The 20711-nt window shown below is 37.4% G+C and overlaps 1 protein-coding gene across 2 annotated transcripts; it reads right to left on the bottom strand.

Annotated features, from left to right (window-relative positions):
• Positions 1 to 317: 317 nt before the first annotated feature.
• On the bottom strand, positions 318 to 20136 carry LOC129307331 (mediator of RNA polymerase II transcription subunit 16). Of its 2 annotated transcripts, none has more exons than XM_054948266.1 (17): positions 19708 to 20136; positions 17137 to 17205; positions 13610 to 13698; positions 12965 to 13077; positions 12422 to 12523; positions 10789 to 10873; positions 9350 to 9943; positions 7626 to 8244; positions 7371 to 7450; positions 6687 to 6769; positions 5116 to 5352; positions 4595 to 4784; positions 3914 to 4428; positions 3349 to 3525; positions 2629 to 3000; positions 1440 to 1844; positions 318 to 820 (listed from the first exon to the last, which is right to left on the bottom strand). In XM_054948266.1, the coding sequence occupies exons 1-16, from the start codon at positions 19986 to 19988 to the stop codon at positions 1698 to 1700; spliced, it is 3753 nt and encodes a 1250-aa protein (XP_054804241.1). In that variant the 5' UTR covers positions 19989 to 20136; the 3' UTR covers positions 318 to 820; positions 1440 to 1697. The 2 variants fall into 2 exon arrangements, with proteins under 2 accessions (XP_054804241.1, XP_054804239.1); XM_054948264.1 differs by having other exon boundaries at positions 10783 to 10873; positions 19708 to 20135.
• Positions 20137 to 20711: the final 575 nt, after the last annotated feature.

Below are 20711 nucleotides of genomic sequence, written 5' to 3'. Positions count from 1 at the left end.
TTAACAGTTAGCCTCCCCACCCCCCCCCCCCTTTTAAATTTAATTTGAAAAGTAGGAATAGATTTTCATCAGCCCACTCGTAAACCAGGGTGCCTTCTTTCTTCTTTTTTTTTAATATTTCAAAGCTAGCTAGCTCAAATGGTCTATTTGGTACATCATGATTCATGCGCATGAAATACATTTCTCGTCCTAAATGTTGACTCTGGTTCTCTCTTGAACTTGAATTAAGACTTTAAAAGTTGTTTCCAGTAACTCTGCTGTAGCACCGTTAAAAGAAAAAAGGTAACCATTAACTGTACTTTCAATGAGCCAGGAAATTAATGCAAGAGCTTTTTAAAATACCACTATCGCGTCTCCTCGTCATGACCTACACCATCATATAAACACATTGTTACATGTTTAAACCAAGAAAGACGGAGCCAGTAAAATGCCCATCTACTCTATCAATTACAATACCACTTTTAGCAGCACACGCAGCCACAGCTTTTTTTTTTTTTTTTTAAATACAAGGCCACGTGGGAGATTAAGTCCTTGTCATGTCCAAAATCAGAAAGCTTTTACAGTCATCTGGTGGTTAATTTAAGATCATAACATTAAAGTTCTCCAAATAAGGAGCCACAGCTATTTTTCTGCTATGGTGTTTACTTAAGTGACTATTATCTATATGTTACACGTCACTGACCAACCGGATATTTTTCTATGAACTCCCCCATAGTACTATCATTTTTGCATGGGATCAACAAAGACACCTAATACAGGTTCCTGATCTTAGATCCACCAGCAGCAACCACATCAACAATAGTACTGTCTGCGAAGATCCCTGAAACAAGCAAATACACAAGGGTTCTTAATTCTTACAAGAACCATCACTTGTCACATGAATAACCCATACCATATTTCCCGTGTCATATTATGGCTCTTTGCCTACAAAATTACGATAAATGCTCCAGGTAAATTTAAAAAAAAAAAATCCCAAGGAAAGTATCTCAGGAATCTGAGGAATTCAATTATCATATAGCAGTTTCAACATTCAAGAGATTTGATGGGATCTTGAATGCAAACTTGTATCTAAAACTACAATAATCACCATTACAATTTCATATATGGGAAAAACTGGTAATAACACTATCAAGAAAAAGAAAATTTCTCCAAAAGCCTTACATGGTGTGAAAGTCAAAATCAGAAGTAAAAGCAATATGGCCAATGGAAGGACTTGCCCACACATGGCAGCCCCTCTATTTTAAAAATGTATACACTGAAAAGTGAAGATAGATGTTTGCTACAATAAAAAACTCTTGGCTGTAAGATAAAGGGAAAATAAGACTCTCAAACAATGATATATCAATAAATTGCTAATCCATTAACAGGGTTTCTAAACACATGCAATGGACTCTAGGCGATTTTTAAGGAGTAATGAGTGCGTATGAATCAATACGTACCTTGCTGTGAGCCTTCAAACACCATGGAAACCAAATGCTTTGGTGGGACGTTGCCAAAAGTCCCAAAATCAAAAGATAAAGATCAGGATTATTTTCTTTTAAATAGAATCCTACAAGGTGATACGCAGAGAAGCTATTGAAATCAAATTCAGATGTCACGATTTCCAACATCTCTCTTCTGTACAATTGCGGTCAGCAAATCTTCTGCATTTAGTGTATGGGCAGCGAATGCACGCAATGCCACAAACCTCCACTTAGCTATACAACTCGAACCCATGTTCCACCACACATGGGGCAGCCATAGGCCCAGCGGCTGATCCACCACATTTCTCGATCATTTTGGTTAGGGGGGTTGGCAGCACCAGGTGAAGCAAAGGCAGAAGTCTGCCGCAGACATCTTATGCACTGCACCACAAAGAAGTCAAGACACAGCACAGAATATAAGAACTTTCTCCGGGCAGGTAGTCAAGGACAGATAGAAGAATGAACCAGAGTCTTTGACTACTTATAGCGTATGACATAAATTTTGCTTTATACAGTCATGACTAATCAATACCAACATTTGGGTCAGGACTCAGTTGGCAGTTTTAAGTTATTGGTGGGGTTATATAAAGGAAAAGTGATGCACTGTTGTGGGACAATATACAAAGTGTAAAGGCAGGGGAAAGGAGACGTTTGGTGGGTATGAGCGGGTAAGGAGGAGGGGAAGGAAGACAGTACAGATGGAGAGTTTAGACAGACATCCATTTTGGAAATTTTCACAAGGCCAACTGACAGTTAAAAAGGCACAATTTTAAGAGGAAATGACACCCATGCGAGTGTAGGTCATGAATTAACAGCCATGTGGGATCCTGTCCAGATTAGGGAAACTTTTCTTAGCAAAGGAACCATCTTGACTGGAGAAAATTATTTCAAGGCTGAACTGAGTGAGATACTTTATCCTTGGAGAACCCAATTGAAAGGTTTTGGTGGACTACACCATTAGTTTCCTCTAAAAATGTTCAGAGACAAATCAAAAATTTCTAGCCGATTCAATGAATTCACAAGTTGAAAATTGTTTCAAGACTCTTAACAAGAACCAACGACTAATCAGTAATCACCCAATAACAAGCATTTAAAGGTTCTACAACAAGAATATATGAATGGAGTAAACACAATTTAAAAATATTAAAAAGATCTATTTTCAAACCTTGTACCAAACCCCTTCTAGGCCAGTCTTCCACATGGCAGTAACAACATCTCTTCGAGATCCCATTATACCAAGATACGCGCCCAAGCCCACAGAAGTGTTCAGCCCAAAAGCTGCATCTCGTTCGGACATCCTTCGCTTCCTAGGCCACAACCCATGAGATCCATTGTCGCAATTCTCCAGTGAACTGAAATCTAGTGAATCTTCATAACTAACTAGTTTAGGTGCATCATTTGCAGAATCCATATCATCTGGATCCGACCAAGGTCCACCAAACATATTCCGTCTATGCCACTCTTCTGCCGGAGGGTGGAGTTCTAACTCACGAAGAAGTAATCCAGCAGCATCTGCACCTCTAGGACGGGGCATGTTCTGCATAGCCATATTTAACCCAAAAAAAAAAAAAAATCTGTTACCAAATGCTCTTGAATATTTTTTATCCAGAGATTAAAAGGAAAAAAAAAATGTTCTTAAATAATCTTTTCTAGTGCTCTGAACTCAGAAATAACATACAACTATGAATAGGCAATATCACATAAAGACAAATGAGCCTCCTTCCAGTCCTACTTAAACTTCTACAATATTAATATTATCATGCGACAATTTCAAAATTTTACTCTAAGGACATCATAAATTTGTGACCAATTCATGAAAACTAACTTTAACCAGTTTATATTGTGTGCCACAATAAATACAATGCTACAATAAAATTGCGGTTACCTGCATATGTGGCCCAAGGGATGCTTCAACAACCTCTGGCAGAACAGTATAGTTCCCATCAATATAATGCAGCCGAACCTGAATGTTACTACTTCCCACTTGAGAAACTGGTAAAGAGTGTTGCAAACCAGCAGTTCGGCGACAGAGGTCCATAAGTATCAAGAAAAGCACCTTCACCTGCAGTATCAATGAAATGAGATCAATAAGAAAAATCAACAGTCTGAGCTGCTGTGAATAATGTGATATTTGGAGATTGTTGGCATATTTATATTCCTGTATATTGTGTGTATAGTTTGAATTATATCCTAATATTTAGACCAGTTAGTATGGTCAGTCCTAATTTTAGGGATTACATCAGAAACCCGCTCCCCACATATCTATATTCCATTTATTCTGGGAGTACTAGTGGAACAAAAGCAAGAACAGAGAACCACTATTATCCCTGGCTATGCTTCAACACAAATACATATATGACATGGCCTCAAAAAGTAAAAGATGTATGAACATTTCCACACTCATTTACGCAAAAAAGTATATCAATATAGTTAGACTAAGCTATTTATACCTCTTCAAATGTATAGCCTTGACCAGCATTTCCAGTGCCCAATCGTGAACGCCCAGATGATGCTTCCTCACCTCCTTTAGTCCCAGGCACTAGCTGACCAGCACGACCTGTTTGATTATCATCTGACCTCACTACACCTGACAATGGCTTCGCAGCATCCTCTACCTTGGCAGGAGCAGGACCATTAGCTTGGGGTTTCTGCATATTTGCATCAGCGGTTCTATGTGCAGCCCCCATATAGCGGGGAAGTTGTGTTCTCCGAAAGAAAAAACAGAAAAGCAAAAGTTGGCACAATCTGTGTAGGAAATGGCAGTCCCCAATAAGTCTTACAGCAGGTGTTCCAGGAAATGTTCCAGTATTAATACTAATGGGCATAAACGATGAAGGACCACTGATGGGATTTGGAGGTGGATTGGACACTCCATCAGTGCTACTACCAATCTTTGAAATTGCCCCTTGTAGCCAAGCTTGCATCTGAGTGCTTCCAGTAGAACTGGTGGTCCCATTCTGACCTCCTGGAAAACATTGACTTCATTTTAATTTGAAATAATGTGAAGATGGTAAGAGAAATTCAAGGCAGGCCAATTGATAGTTCTCTTAAAATGCATCAAACATTTACATTTATTACTCTAGGAAGGATTTAAAAAATGGTTATTTGACCAGTGCATATCATGTACTGACCCTGACCCTGAACTTGCCCCTGATTTGTTGCAGGAGCAGGAGAACTTTGGGTAGGACTAGTAACCATATTGCGGTTACTTCCAGTGCCTGCAGTCACAGCATGACTCGCCAATGTACGACAGAAACTTGCATAACGCCGCAGACGTGTAATAAAATGTGAAGCAAGATCAAGAACAGCGTCAACATAAGCCTGCCACATAAGTAAAAACTTGAGAAACTGCAAACTGTAAAAGTACATTGAATCATGTTTCAAAATTGAGGAAATGAGCTCAATGAAAGGATCATGGGAGTAACAATTTAGCATTTGATAATATATGGGCAGATGCAGAAAAGTAGGTAAGCATATGCAAATTTATGAGTGTTTCCCATGTCCCATTGCACATACTGCATGCCCATTGGTACATGCCATGATTGACTAAAGGATAGATAACTGTGCAGAAAGAATTATACATTGAACTGTAATGTATCTCAATATATTAAAAAAAAAAAGGAATGCATTGATAAATGTAACCGTGGCATACTTGGATACTCGGAACAAGTGCAGGCTCAACAGCCATTGCTTCAGGATCAATGTTGGATAATGTCTCACCAGATGCTTGCCATGGTTCAGCCACTAAAGCAGAAGGATTTAACAAAGCTGATTCAATTCCTTTCCCAAGCATATCCAATAACAACCTAGCTTGCATATCCAAAACCATGGCCCTGACCTCTTGGGCATTTGTTCCTTCCAGTAGCCTACATTTTATCCTGTCTAGACTCTGCAGTCATACAAAACCAAGAATCTTAAGCCTAGAAAGCAGCAACATAGAATGACATGCACATGAGTTAGCAGAAACACAATAATCAACAGAAGAAACTAAAAATGGCAAGTCATGTCATTAATCTGTTTATGAAGGTTTTTATACAAAAGAAAGACTAAGCAAAAAATAATGGTAGAATAAATAATGGTAGAATAACTATGTTATCCTCATGGCAGAACCCACAAAAACCAAACAGTTGGGATTAGGTTTTCCCCTTAAAATTCTGATCATTACAATCAAGTCAAAACCCCAGAGGAAAGCATAGCACATGCAATGCCAGAACACATTGCCCTCATTACTTGGGCTAAAACCTTTGAACTTAAATAGCACAAAGCTCCCAGCTAATGGACACAGCACACACAATGCAAGTTAGGTTGGGTCAGGATAGTGAGCAAGGGACAGCTAGGTTAAAATAAGCGTAATGAAAGGGAATACTAGAAAGAGAGACAAAGGATGGGAATTTAAATAGAGTGCAAGTGCAAGAATCTTAAACATTCTTTCTCTAATAAACCAAGGAATTAAATTACCAACCCATTACTGTCGTAATTGAAAGTTAAATATCTAGAATATATCCCAAGTTAAATGTCTAGAATATATCCCATTTCCCCCACATCTTGCATGACCTGATCAATCATTTGTTCCTCCTCTCTTGCACGTTTCTTATTCTGCAGTAAGTCTTTTAGTAGCTGCTCTCCTAGATCTCTATACTGCAACTTGTGGGATGGGTTGTACTAGTTACACAATTCACATGCTTAAAATTTTGTAATTATAAATAGAGCAAAATGCCTGGATAAGCTAGTCATTCTATTCAGAGTATTCTTATATCAACATGTTGAGGTTGAAAAATCAAGTCAAAAACTCATGAAGTCCCTGGATAACAATTTCCACAATGGTATCCAGCAAAACAATGTCAAAATATTTATATAAGGAAAAACACTGCTGAATGGAAAACCGCAAGGCCAAAGGAGGCAACATGGGGACCTTCAGACAGATAACAACCACTAAAGTGAAAGCTATATCACCATATGCTCCTGTTGGACAAACCATATGTTAATTGAAGATCAAACTTGCATCAGATTGAAATTTTGACTACAGAGCACCGAAGCATCACAAGCTCTCTATTGTCCACTGGGTACTTAGCAAGGACAACCAATAAACAGAGGTTATGTTAGGTTGCAGTTTTGGATGCATTACGTTGCAGAAGAATAAGACATCCCTAGGGCTAAGGGTGTTCAATTGGTCATCACGCAGAAGAAAAAGAAATCAGAGATAACTCATTCACTGGAACATACAGGGCCATACTGTTGCCTATGCTCAGTAGTAGGAAGTGAATGAAAATCTGCATCCAAGACTGCAATAACGCTGTTCAGTGAGACTGAAACAAAAACCAAAAGAAAAAATTACACACCGATTCAGAGAACCAATACTTCACATGTTGTCTAACATAATACACTCATTAAATAAAATAGTATCTTTTAAAAAACACAAAATAAATAATATTGTCCTTCATCTTTAAACAAAAATTATGTTCGTAAACCAGCCTTTATTCCCAGATTAAAGGATTCAATCCATGAAACCATGGGATCGAGTCAACATGATTGCTTCCTTTTCCTGGTTCCAGGATCTGTCTCTTCTATTCATTTTGAATGCATTTATTCTACATTTTCTATTCATGCTTTTTTTAGCTCATGTCAAGGGATTCTATTGCCAAACATCTCTACATATTAGCACTATCTTTCTCTCAAAAAAAAAATCAGAATTTAGAAGTCTTTGCTACAGAATGTACTGAAAAAAGAAATGGGATAAAAAGACACAATTTCTGTTGAACAATGGTGCAGGAAATGTAATTATACAATAAATATTATATGTCTAGTTTTTTAGAGTAAAGGAATCCCTTTGTCTTGCGTCAACCAAATCGCCCCTTAGACATCCCATCTCATCTCTTTTATATCCTCAAATAACATGCAACTACTTACCAATACCGTCCTCAGCAGCACTCTGTGTGCAGCCCACAGCATCCCACCAATCAACACCAACCATCAGGCTCCACCAAAACCTGCTTATCCCAACAGATATCAGAACAGCAAAGCAAATCTTTGAAATATGTGACAAATATAGCATCTGAGCTGCTTGGGAAAAAGAAAAACAAAGAAAAGGGATAAGCAATAAATTCTGGGATACTTCAAACCACTTAACAGGTTACACACAGTTTGGGGGATTTAGAAAACCACCTTTCAGCAATTGCACGCTCCCAGGATGATGAGTTGGCCTTCACTTGACTAACTGGAACAGCAGGAGGAAGAACCCTGATTATTTTCAATATTGTACGGTCCATGCTAGTGTCATGCCAAACAGAAGCTGAACAGCAGCTCGTTGCAGAAAAAGCAGGAGCAGCAATTGCAGATCCAACATTAATCTGATAACTGTCAACAGGTGTAAAATTTGGGCCAGAAAAGATGTGGACTCCACCATGAAGAAAAGCAATGGCAATTTCACCACCATGAGCAGAGTAAACAACTCGAGAAAGTGCTCTAACATCACTTGGAAGATCAGATGGATCAAACCCGACCCTTTTTGACTTATCAAAACCAGGTTCAGATGCCTTTTGCACAACTCCAGTCAGTCCAGCAGCAGCTGCTTGATGAATTTTGAAATCATCTGTGGGTGGTATGCTCAAGTCCACCTTAGACTGCCAAACAGTTTGCACAGGTGGCTGTCCACCCATACTGGAGGTGGGGTTTCCAAATATTGGATGAAGGACAACATTTTGAAAAGATGATTCCCAGCGCTGTACTCTCCAGCCTGTAATTGATGGACCTTCATCTGGGTCGTAAGGGGACATGTATTGTCCTGTATAAAACAGCCATACACCAATTTACTAACTCCACTGACGAGAACACAAAAAATTCTGACAAAAAAATATGCATCATAGACAGCACTAAAATTTAGAGATGGACAGATGGAAAAATAATTACACGAGTACTTCAACATTCCAACATATTATTTAATAACAAGTCTTTTTTTGAAAATTAACTTGCCCCAGGATGAAAACTGCAAGATTCAAGGCACCACTATTGGGAAGAGGGAACATGATATGAACATTATCTGATCCATCAATCATGGTTTTAAGCTTCTAATGTCTCTTCTCAATAGACAACATTTACAATCCTTGTCTTTTATAACAACTTGTCACTGTTCCAATGATAACAAGTGGTTTACAGTCTTTTCTTCAAAATGTAGGTAACCAAATCAATTTAGGCTTTTGATAGAGCAGATGGAATTATTAATACCTATAAGTGGAAAGCAAGAAAGAGCAAGGAGGCAGAAGAGAAAAACACTTCTGGTTCTAAGGTTTACAACACGAATCCTAGCTGTAAGGAAAAAATAAGAATCAGACAAAAGCCACAGAGACTGCGGATTATTACATCAAAATAGATGCAACTCCTAGTGAAGGGCAACTTTATTTCATCAACCGTGACAAAGAGTTTGAGCAAATTATCTCAAGAAGTCTTGTTTCAAGCAATAAGAACATAAAGTCCAATATGGTGAAGGTGATAGAGAAATTATTGAGCTTCCTGTGAAAAAATTGGGTTCCTTAGTTCCATAGTTCGTTTTAAATATGGAGCAATTAAAAAAAGTATAAAAATGAATATTATTGAAATTGATGTGAATTACAACATTTATAGAAATTAATGGATTAATGGATTAATGGAAAAAATGAAAACGGAGCATTAAAAAATAAAATGATGAAGAAATATAGCATTATCGATGAAGCACAAGCTTTAGGAACAAAATCAAATTCTGTTTGCCAGCAGCAACAGCCCTCAAAAAACATGGCACTTTCCCCAGCCCTAACCAGGGTCAAATATGCCAGAGGTCCCTCGAATCCAAAATAATTGAATGTGCTTGGGACAAAAAAAGAGGAAAATAAATTAGGTTTGAATTAGGAACATACCCTCAACTATCACTACAGTTATCACAGAACCACCACGAGTTGGATCAAAAGCCACTGATGTTACGCCAGAACCCCATGTAGTAGTTGCAGCAGATTGAGCTGCAGCTTCAGGACTAACATATGCAGAAAAATTTGAAACTGGTGAGCAGTGAAGTGGCACAGCATCAACAAGGCTTTGATCTGTTTGTTTTTTCCCTTGCTTTGCTTCAGATAACAGATAATCTTGCCAACTAAACAAATATGCAGCTAAAGGTGCAAAACCTGCCCAGCTAGGTGGGCTAAAAGGGGGGACACCATTACTAGTACTTGTCTTTGGAGTTACTTGGAAGCCATTTCCGGGCCCAGGAGTAACCTCCCAAACAACAATGGTGGATGGGTTCACAGTAGGCACGCCTGCCACATGCATGGCACCACTGTCTGTTATGATAGCATCAGCAACCATAATTCCACTGGGCCCACAACCCAAGAGCCCTTTACTGGTGCAAAACCATTTGGGTGCCTCACCATTCTGACTAGGAGGCCACTGGGACCAATGAAGTTGAACAGAGCCTGATGAGAAAATGGAACAGACGCAAAGAAAATAGGGCCATCTAGCTGAAATCAAAACAACGTATGTATCAGATACATGGGCTTACTGCTATTAAATACATAGAACTGCAATATTAACCAACAAAAAGAGAGCCATATGAAATGAATGAACAAGCAATTATGGAAACATATAAAGAAGAGATGACAGTACTGTCCAGGTTTCAGGCATCATCAAAACCAGATATGGATCTTGCATATTGCAGTCTTGAATGCACTGTATTAGCGGCTAATAAATAGCATGGCTTATTTGAGTTTTTACATTTTCTGTTGATGCTATTGATATTGATTGTCACCACCATGATTAAAACCATAAAGATTATAGAAGTTATCAAGTTAAAATTGGAAAGAACAATCTAAAAACAAATCTTCCCCTCTTCTATGCGCAATATTCCCAAAAACTCAAAGAGCATTGCATGCATACTTTCCACAAAAGATTTTATTAGTGAATAACAATGTTAACAAAAATATAGCTAAAAATTTAAACTTGTATACATGTATAAAGTTGGGATATGACTTTTTGCCATATGGTTTGACACCAAAAAATCTTTAGTAAATTTCTTGAACCTCCCTCTATTTTCAAATATACATAAGCCTATCTCAAAATAAAAAGTTGTGCTACACTTCTGATTTTTGTTTTTAGTAGTATAGAAGGTACTAAAACTCGAGAGAATAGAAGGTATCATTCCTCCCAGATATTGCATTACCAGCATTTAACTAACTATCAAAAGATTCTACAATATCATATGTAAATGTAATACAACATTTCACCTCTCTTCAGCAAGTAAAACCTGAAAGGAAAATTACAGGAAGAAACAAGGCTAAAGAAAAGAAAACATAAACAGAACCTGAACTTTGAGATTGCTGTGAAAGAAATTTTTCTTCAAATGTTGATGTCAAATTGGCAGAAACACTCGATTTGGATGAAAGCCACCTATACTGATATTTCAAAACTAATTTCAGATAAAAAAAGTAATTAATAGCAGAAATTGTCATATTAGTAATACATCCTGAAAAAAGAAAATTAAGTCAAACAAACAGAATCAGAAATAAAAAATGGTTTAATTAAATTTTTGGTTCCGTAGTTTTATAATAGTTCAATTTTGGTATTCAGAAGCCTCAATTACAGCAATGCCCCTCATGATTTTCAACTTAATGAAATTAAGCCTACGATTCAATTAAAGGGATGAGATACCCTTTTCTTGGCTAACTTGGAGATCATGTGATATTTGCTTTTCTAAGTGGCTCTCTTTTTTGCTGATGTGAAACTATCACAGACAGTTATGTTGGGGCACAACTCAGTTTCATCAACTGATCAACGGCAACTTAGGTGCTGGGCTTTTTTTAGTGGGGTGGGGGCAAAAAATAGATCTTTGCAAGACTTGGCAGACCTTAACTGCAATTAATCCTGTATAAGAAGTTATATCTACAACCATATCCAATTTTAAGAAAGACAATGAAGAATATTGCCACCCCACGTGCATGGCATAGGTTTAAAAGATTGGTACATAAGACAGGCTTCTAGGCACCATAGTTAATAAAAGCAATACCTTAATATACAGGAATAGAAAAAGAACAATCTATTTTTTCCCCAAAATCCGTACACAAAAACCTGAGCATTAGTGAAAGGATTCCGATTCTTCAAAAATAGCACCACACATAGGATAAACTTTAAAAGAGAGAAATATAAGAATAAATTCACACGTGCATAGCATGAAAGAGCAAAGGACTGAATTATGGATAAAAAACACTTAATCTAATAATTATGGATAAACAACACTTAATCCTAAAAGCCACTCAAGTCAATGCGGAGACCTTTTAAAAGGAGAATGCGTCATAATACAGAATGAAAATTTCAAACTGGACTTTATCTCCCTGACATAAGATGCAGATGCTAAAGAATCCAGGATAAAAGAAGATATCCTCCTCCAAAAGATGAAAAAGCACATCAAAGAAAAAATTGTTGCAGTACCAAAATAAATCTTTCCAATTTGTTAACATTTCTATCAAGGAGACTCCACTAATACCACAGGTCAGACACCAGACATAAGCAACAATGTCCCAAATCATTCTAAATGCGGAGAAATATTCTTGATAATATGAGCATTTTGCTGTAACCAAGAGACTGCAATAAAGCCTGCCTTCTCTCACCAAAAATGCTAAAGTTGATATAAAAAAATACTTTCAACTTGAAAGCCCTAACCTCAAAAAAAAAAAAAAAATATGATCTAACTCCATATAGAGTTGGCTGAACAATCTTATGGAACATATTCTTCTGAAGGATCATGCTGAGTCATACCAACCCTTTTTTAGGGGGGTGGGGGCTAATTATCAGTTCAACTATCTTAGATATCCAAATAATTTTTAAAGGAAGAATTAGGACCGAGAAACAAAACTGAAAACAATAAATGCGCAACTGTGTCTCCAAGTCTTCAGAACATTTAAGCATCAGATCGGCACACAAGAGAAGAGATTTTAACTACATACCGGAGACATCCCTGATAGCCACTTTGTAACAACTGCAACATCCTGCCGCCACTCATGCTCACGCCACCAGCAGCTAGTATCATGCACAAGATTAGCTGGACCCTGAATGGACATTGAATAAGCCAGCTTGATAAGAATCAGCAATTAACATTAAACTGAGGTGAAGCTGTGGAATGGTGAAGGCAAGAAAAAAGAGAAAGTGGACAGAAGGTCAACAAAAAGATGGACATAGTCAATTAAATTAAGCTCCATCTCAACAAAGCTACATTGTACAATTAAGTCCTTCAATATCAAGATTTGGAAAAACCAACCAGCCAATGGAAGCAAGTATGAGATTAAGTAACATGATTTGACACAATATATATATATATATATATAAATATAGCTGCTTAATAACCGAAATTATTGGAATTAAATCAGATTATACAACTGAAATTATTCGTTCAACGTGATTACACAACTACTGCAAAGAAAACCATGCCAAAAAAATTGCAAAGCATCATCCATTTATATAGCCTTAAGAATGAGATCAACAATGCCTACTTGAGATGGTTGAGTCCAAATGGTCACCCTCCCATGGAAATTAGCTATTAATAATGCACGCGGACAACAAATAGGAGACCATTCAATGAACTGAACAGAATCTCGGGGAGAATCTGCAAAAGGTATAGCAAGCATCCTATCAAATTTCTAGGAATAAAAGATATATATATATATATATATGAAATAGATTCCCAGTTATGAAAGCATGCATCCATGTTTTTAACATAAACAAAGGAAAAACAACACATTCCCATAATTCAAAATTTGAAAATAGCATATTGTGACTGAGCATCCAAAATTCCAAATGATATCCCCAAGTGAGGGATTACCCATCAAGTAGTAATAGCAAACATTCTCATAGTTGAAGGATGGAATATATCAACAGATTACCGTTTTCTGATGCAGCTCCAAATTTTTCGATTTATTATTCATGCTCAGTTTGACATCTTTCTATCTCAGCAAATTCCAGGTGGTATGTAATTTATAACAAGCATGATTTGTACAATGTTTACATGGAAAAATAAGAATTTAAGTAGCATAACTTTTGCATATAACCAAGCAAAGAATAAGATCAGAACATCATCACAAGGCACAACAAAAAGCAAACACCTAGAGTTAGTGAAGAAAGCAGTGACATCAATATACCTGCTATGACATTGAACACTGCACATTCAGTAGGCCTCTCTGGGATGACAATATGTATAGGGATCCAAAATGGTGGGTTTGTAGTTGAACTACATAACAACAAATAAATAAATAAATTGACATCGTAAAATTACTAACAAAAACAATCATAAAGCAGTGTCAGCAAACCAGTGTGTTGGAAAACAAAACACAAGCAGGGATAGAAATCATACAAGCCTCTGTAACGATTAGATGAGTTTAAATTAAAACAACAGGCACTTTTAATATTTAATACGTGCTGATAATTAGGCTCAATAACGCGCTGCATGGCTCGAGTACAGTGATAAGTGAGTTAGAGCCGCTGCATCGGCACCCGGATGTAGTGTTAAATGAGCAAGGGCTACCGTGTCATTCTGGACGCACGCGGCTAAAGAAGTTCATCTATGAGAGCAAAATTAGATTTGGTACTTGGAATGTTGGGACATTGAATTGTAAATCTGTAGAAGTTGTCGGGGTTATGATTCAAAGAAAAATCAATATCCTTTGCCTGCAAGAAACAAAATGGCATGGAGAAGAAGCGAAGGATATTCAAGGTTTCAAACTTTGGTATATAGGAAAAGCAAGTGCACGCAATGGAATAGGCATCATTATAGATAAGGAGTGGAAGAAGAACGTTGTAGAAGTTAGCAGAATTGGAGATAGAATTATTTCTTTAAAAATGATAATTGGATGTGAGACTGTTAATATTGTTAGCGCTTATGCGCCGCAAGTCGGGACAGAAGCTAGTCTTAAGGAATTATTTTGGGAGGATCTGGAGGGGTTGATTCGACACATATCACAGAGTGAAAAGATTTTTATTGGAGGAGACTTTAATGGGCATGTCGGCAGGGAAGCTGGTCAGTATGCGAGGGTGCATGGTGGTTTTGGTTTTGGAGAGCTAAACAATGAAGGACAAACTCTTCTTGATTTCTCATTGACGTATGATTTTAAGATTGCCAACACTTGTTTCAAGAAAAGAGATGAGCATCTCATCACTTACAAAAGTGGAGCCTCAAGGTCACAGATTGATTTTCTTTTGGTTAGGAACACAGATAGAAGACTTTGTAAAAATTGCAAGGTGATCCCCGGAGATGCTGTAACGACACAACATAGGGTCCTAGTCCTTGATGTGTGTATTATGAGTAAAATCCAAAAACGTCGACAAGTAGTAGCACCAAGGATTAGGTGGTGGCAATTAAAAGGTGAGAAGCAAGATATTTTCAAGCGAAATCTTTTGGATAAAGGAATTTGGGAATCTCAGGGAAGTGCTAATATCATGTGGGAGGATATGGCTAAAAAGATACGGGAGGTTGCAAAAGTAGTTTTGGGAGAATCAAAAGGTTCTGGTCCGAGAGATAAGGAGTCTTGGTGGTGGAATAATAGTGTACAGGACAAAATCAAGTATAAGAAGAACTGTTTTAAAGCCATACATTTGTGCAACAATGAGGAAAATTGGAAGAGGTACCGTATGGCTAAGAAGGAAACTAAGAGAGCTGTCGGTGAAGCTCATTCTAAAGCTTTTGAAGAATTTTATAAGAGCCTTGAGACGAAGAAGGAGAGCGAAATATTTATAAGATTGCCAAGAGTAGGGAAAGAAAATCAAGAGATCTAGAACAGGTAAGGTGTATTAAGGATGAAGAGGGAAGAACTTTAGTTACAGATGATGAAATTAAAAATAGATGAGAGACTTACTTTTCTAAACTTTTCAATGATGGAGAGGGTTCATCTAGTAACTTGGACGATTTAGTAACTGGTGAAGGAGAACAAAATTTGTCATTCTATCGAATAATACGTGATAAGGAGGTAAAGGAAGCTCTTAAGAAAATGGCAAATGGTAGAGCCAACGGACCTGATTGTATATCTATCGAAGCGTGAAAATGTTTAGGTGAAGAAGGGGTGAGATGGTTAACTAAGTTATTTGATGTAATTTTACGGTCCAAGAAAATGCCTAATGAGTGGAGGAGAAGTACATTAATTCCTATTTATAAAAATAAAAGAGATATTCAGAATTGTACTAACTATAGAGGGATTAAGCTCATGAGCCACACAATGAAATTGTGGGAGAAAGTAATTGAGCACAGGTTGAGATTGGAGACAAGTATTTCTGAGAATCAGTTTGGTTTTATGCCAGGTAGATCAACTACAGAGGCGATTTATCTACTAAGGGGATTAATGGAAAAGTATCGTTGTAAAGATAAAGATCTACACATGGTTTTTATTGATTTGGAAAAAGCTTATGACCGTATACCAAGAGAAGTGCTTTGGAAAGCGTTAGAAAAAAAGGGAGTACGAATTGTTTATATTAAAGCCATACAAGAAATGTATGAGGGGGTAAAAACTAGTATAAGAACGCTTAGTGGTCAAACAAAGGATTTTCCTATAAAGATTGGACTACATCAGGGATCATCTCTGAGTCCTTTTCTGTTCAACTTGATCTTAAATGTTTTGACGGAACATATTCAAGGAGAAATTTCGAAATGTATGCTCTTCGCGGATGATATAGTTCTTATAGCAGATACAAGAGAAGAGGTTAATTGCAAACTTGAGTTATGGAGGAGGACATTGGAGTCGAAAGGTTTTCGTCTGAGTAGAAGTAAGACGGAATATTTATATTGTAAATTTGGTAAAGGACTATTCGACAATAATTTGGAAGTGAAATTGGGAGATCAAATTATACCTCAAGTGGAAAAGTTTAGATATTTGGGAGCCATTATTCAAAATGATGGTGAAATCAGTGGAGATATTTCACATAGAATTCAAGTTGGGTGATTTAATTGGAGAAAAGCTAAAGGAGTTATTTGCAATCGTAAGGTGCCTGATAAACTTAAAGGAAAGTTTTATCGCACTGCTATCAGACCGGCAATGTTATATAGTAGTGAATGCTGGGCTCTAACGGGACAACAAGAGCATAAAGTTGGAGTGGCAGAGATGAGAATGTTACAATGGATGTGCGGACATACACATAAAGATAAAATTCGAAATGAGCACGTAGGCGAAAAAGTGAGGGTGGCACCTATTGAGGAAAAAATGGTAGAAAATCGGTTGAGATGGTTTGGGCATGTACAAAGAAGACCAAGGGAGGCACCAGTGAGAAGAGTGGAACATATAACTTTAAGTCCGATTAAGAGAAGTAGAGGAAGGCTTAAGAGAACATTTTGGAAGTTATTGAACGCGATCTGTTAATTAATAATATTCCTAAAAACTTGATAAATGATAGAGCACAATGGCGTCTTGCAATCCATGTAGCCGACCCCACCTAGTGGGATAAAGGCTTGTTGTTGTTGTTGTTTGTTGATAATTAGGCTCAACTTATTTAATGCATGGACATGCCTGTTTCAAAATAAGTCCGACGGACCTACAAAAAAATTTCTCACTCTAAGCAGTTCTTTTGCTCTTTAATTTGACATTTGTCATCATTTGTCCAAACGGAAACTCTCTCACTTAATGAAACAACTAATACCCACTCACAGATTTTCAGGCAGGTAATATAACCAGATTGAGACACTAACCTTGGGATTCTGGCGCATGTTTCAGCAGCACACGCTATAGCATTTAGTTTTGCACACCAGGAAACAGCACTGGGGGAAAAACAGACACCCAAAAAAGAGGATAAATTTGTTCAACAATATGACAGCAGAAGACACACTAGCATAGAAAGCTTAAAGCTATACAAAAGAGAAAAAAAATCAACAAAGTCATCAACATACAAACAGAAATTTTTAAAATTGCACACCAATAGATTGTACATAATCTAAGGACGCTTTATAATATCTAAATTCTAAGGCATCATTGAGAGATAAAATCCATGTGTTCATCCATTCAGTTTCACTCAGGCATGACAACAAACTATCCTACTGTTTCTTCTCTCCTAATAAATTCCAAAGTACAGAAGAAATATGAACAAGCTCCAGAAAGTAGTGTTCTCATTCTCACATACATACTTCCTTCATTCCTTTTCATAAAACAAATTTTTAGAGGGCGTGGTGTTCCTATATATATATATATATATATATGAAAACTTACAAAATTTTAGGAAAAAATTAATATTTATTTCCCTAGAATTACCTTAATCAATGAATAAAAGGACTTGGCCCACCTGAAGTTAAGAAAATTATGAAAATTAATTAAGGGCAGAAGTGGAAAGATGGAAAAAAATAAGACATAAATTAGTTAAAACTGTTTTATCAATATGCGTAAGTTAGGTAATTTTGTCTTATAAAAAGCAACAGAGGGAGTATTCAATAACTCAATCCTGGAACATCAGTATATAGATGAAGGGGATAACCATAATCTAGCCAAATCTGAACAAATAGTAATAGAAGCAAATCAAAGGAAAATAAAAGATAATAAAATGCTAATAATTACCAAAAAAAATCCCATGATATCAAGGAATACAATACAAGAAAAACTAAAAATATCTGATGTAAAATAAAATAACTAAAACAGAGACACTACGCATTAAAAAATCACAAAAGACAAGGAACTACCTGAAACTAAATCAAGCTAGAAAAGGAAATAAAAATCCCTGAAATAATTCCAATAAATAAGAGGAATGTGAAAATTAACGGGATAGGTTGGCAAATCTCCGCATCAAACTCACAAATAGATGTTAGTCATTCCCAACTTATCAACCACCACTTGAAACTCTTGGTTGAGGCATCCCGTTACATAGTATATCTGCCACTCACTGTTTTGCAGGCAGACATGTGTCATAAACATTGCCTCATCTTCTATCCTTTATTTGAAGACACATCAGTCAGCCTCAACATGGTTGGTCCAATCATGATGAACCAGGTCCTGAGCAATACCTTTTGCTACCTTAGTGTCACGTAAAGCTTCAAGAGACATAAATCTAACATTTCAAGTTCTTCCACCGGCCTTTCCAACATTAGCTCCAAAATTCCTCGAACAAGTGCTTTAAATTCTACTTCTGAATGTAGCTACGTTCTCTCAAACCATTTTTACAAAAACAATAGCCCAATGTAGAACTAAACCTAACCAATTTGCATAAATAAAAGCCTCCATACTCATTAGCTCATCCCCCCAATAAAATTTGACACACTACATTCAGGTGTTCTTCACTTCTTCTATCTGAGAGTGCAAAAACAAACTCACCAGATCTGCTAAAAAAGATATATCTAGTCTTTTGTGGGATAAGTACATCTTTTCCCCAGTTATAACTGTGATCTTCCACTGTCTATTAGAACTTCATCCACCACCTTTTTTCATTTTCAGGTTAAGATCTATATCTCTTGGCAAGTTTGCAACTAGAATTCCTGTTAATTCAATGGAGTGCACTTTCTTAGGGAAACTAGGATAACTCTCTTGCTGATTGCCGCTTCCATTATTCCATACCTAAGAATTGCCCGGGGTCTTAAATTTTGAACGCCTATTTAAAGGACACTCTTCAACTCCGTTTTTTCAGGACACCGCAAGTTAGTAAAATGCCATCCACGTTCACAATCAGAATAATTATCTGTCAATCATGTGAATGGACAAAACAAAGTGTGATTGGACTGTCCTTGGATGCATCACTACTTCTTTATTGCCTTTGTGAGCCAATCAACTAACCTAGCCCTTCATGATTGTTCTATCCCATCTAAGGACTTTTTAAGCTTGCACACTTTTCTATGACTGAAAGCAGCTCCATGAAGAATTCATCATCAGGATTTCCATTTCACACATGTTTGGTGTAGGGCATATTTATGAATTACAACTCAAGCGTATCTCAATTTTCTCTATATTTAATATTTAATAAATAAATGGATGCACTTCACTTTTCTATGACTGAAAGCAGCTCCATGAAGAATTCATCATCAGGATTTCCATTTCACGCGTTTGGTTAGTGCATATTTATGAATTACAACTCAAGCGTTTTGCTCAATTTTCTCTATATTTAATATTTAATAAATAAATAGATGCACTTCACTGGAAATGTCTAGCTACACAGGAGGGAGGAAGCCAGAAGAAACCTATATCACGAAAAATTTAATATTGACAGGTGATAGAAGTTCAGAATTACCCATCAAACGCATGCACGAAATTGAACTAGAATCCTTACTATTTTGCACCGTTCATACCTGAAATTGCGACAAAGTTCCGGCACACTCATCTTGTGCTGCAAATTAGACCTAGGTTGCTTCAGCTTGATGCAGAAAACAGTAGCAGAACTCACTGGATCTTCCTCCATTGGATCGCCCACTGGTTTCTCCTCCAGCACGGCCTCCTCTTCCCCACCCACCGATTCAGTCTTGTCCAAACCCTTGGTAACCTCCTGGAGCTCAGGTTGAGGCAGAGACTGCGACTGAGACTGAGCCACGGGCCCGTCCTCTGGGTCCTTTGTCCCAGAAATTTGATTCATACCCAAATACCCCAATTTTTATAACCCAATAGGGAACAGAGACAAGGGAGAGGACAAAAAATTGTAGTGGCGGAAAGTCCCCAATTGAAGGCGACAGATATCACTGTCAAAAGATAGAGAGATTAGTGTGAGTGGGGGTGGGGGGTGGGGGGGCTATTTGGGGATATTCGTGGTAATTATTGATTATTATAAGAAGGGCTTTTGATTTGATAGGATTTGAGGGGTTAGGGCTGTTGGTGGTGGTGCGATTCCAGGGGAGAGGGCATAGAATCGTCGCACAGACACGCACGCGGGATGGCGTCAAAGACTTTATGAAATTTCGCTCTCTTTTGCTTTTACTTTGTTGGTGGATGGCAGTTGAGTGTAGCTTTGGAAGACTGATTGTCGTGGCGACTTTATATTGCAGCAAAGCAAGCAAGAAAATAAAAAGTTAAAAAAAGCACGGCAGAGCAGGAGAGCTCGTCGTCGTCGTCGTCGCCGTCAGCGAGTGATCCGTCTCCCAGTTTGGGGTCTCTAGAATGGCCACGAGGTCACACTCACTGACAACCTTTCAAATTTGTTATGATTTTGCTGCGCCTTTCCCGGTCTTTGTCCTCCTGATTTGGTTTGGACGCAGTCGCTTCACTGGGACGCCCTCAATTTCCTCCCACCCTAAATGGTCATTGTATCCTTTCTTTTTTAGATCATTACACATAATCTAACAAATTTAAGGTTCATGCAAAT

This window comes from Prosopis cineraria, unplaced genomic scaffold (genome assembly GCF_029017545.1).
Source record: "Prosopis cineraria cultivar Desert tree isolate PC_DT_omini unplaced genomic scaffold, ASM2901754v1 PC3, whole genome shotgun sequence".
Lineage (NCBI taxonomy): Eukaryota > Viridiplantae > Streptophyta > Magnoliopsida > Fabales > Fabaceae > Prosopis > Prosopis cineraria.
The sequence above is the reverse complement of the archived record's forward strand: the minus strand, read 5'-3'. Positions and strand labels throughout refer to the sequence as shown.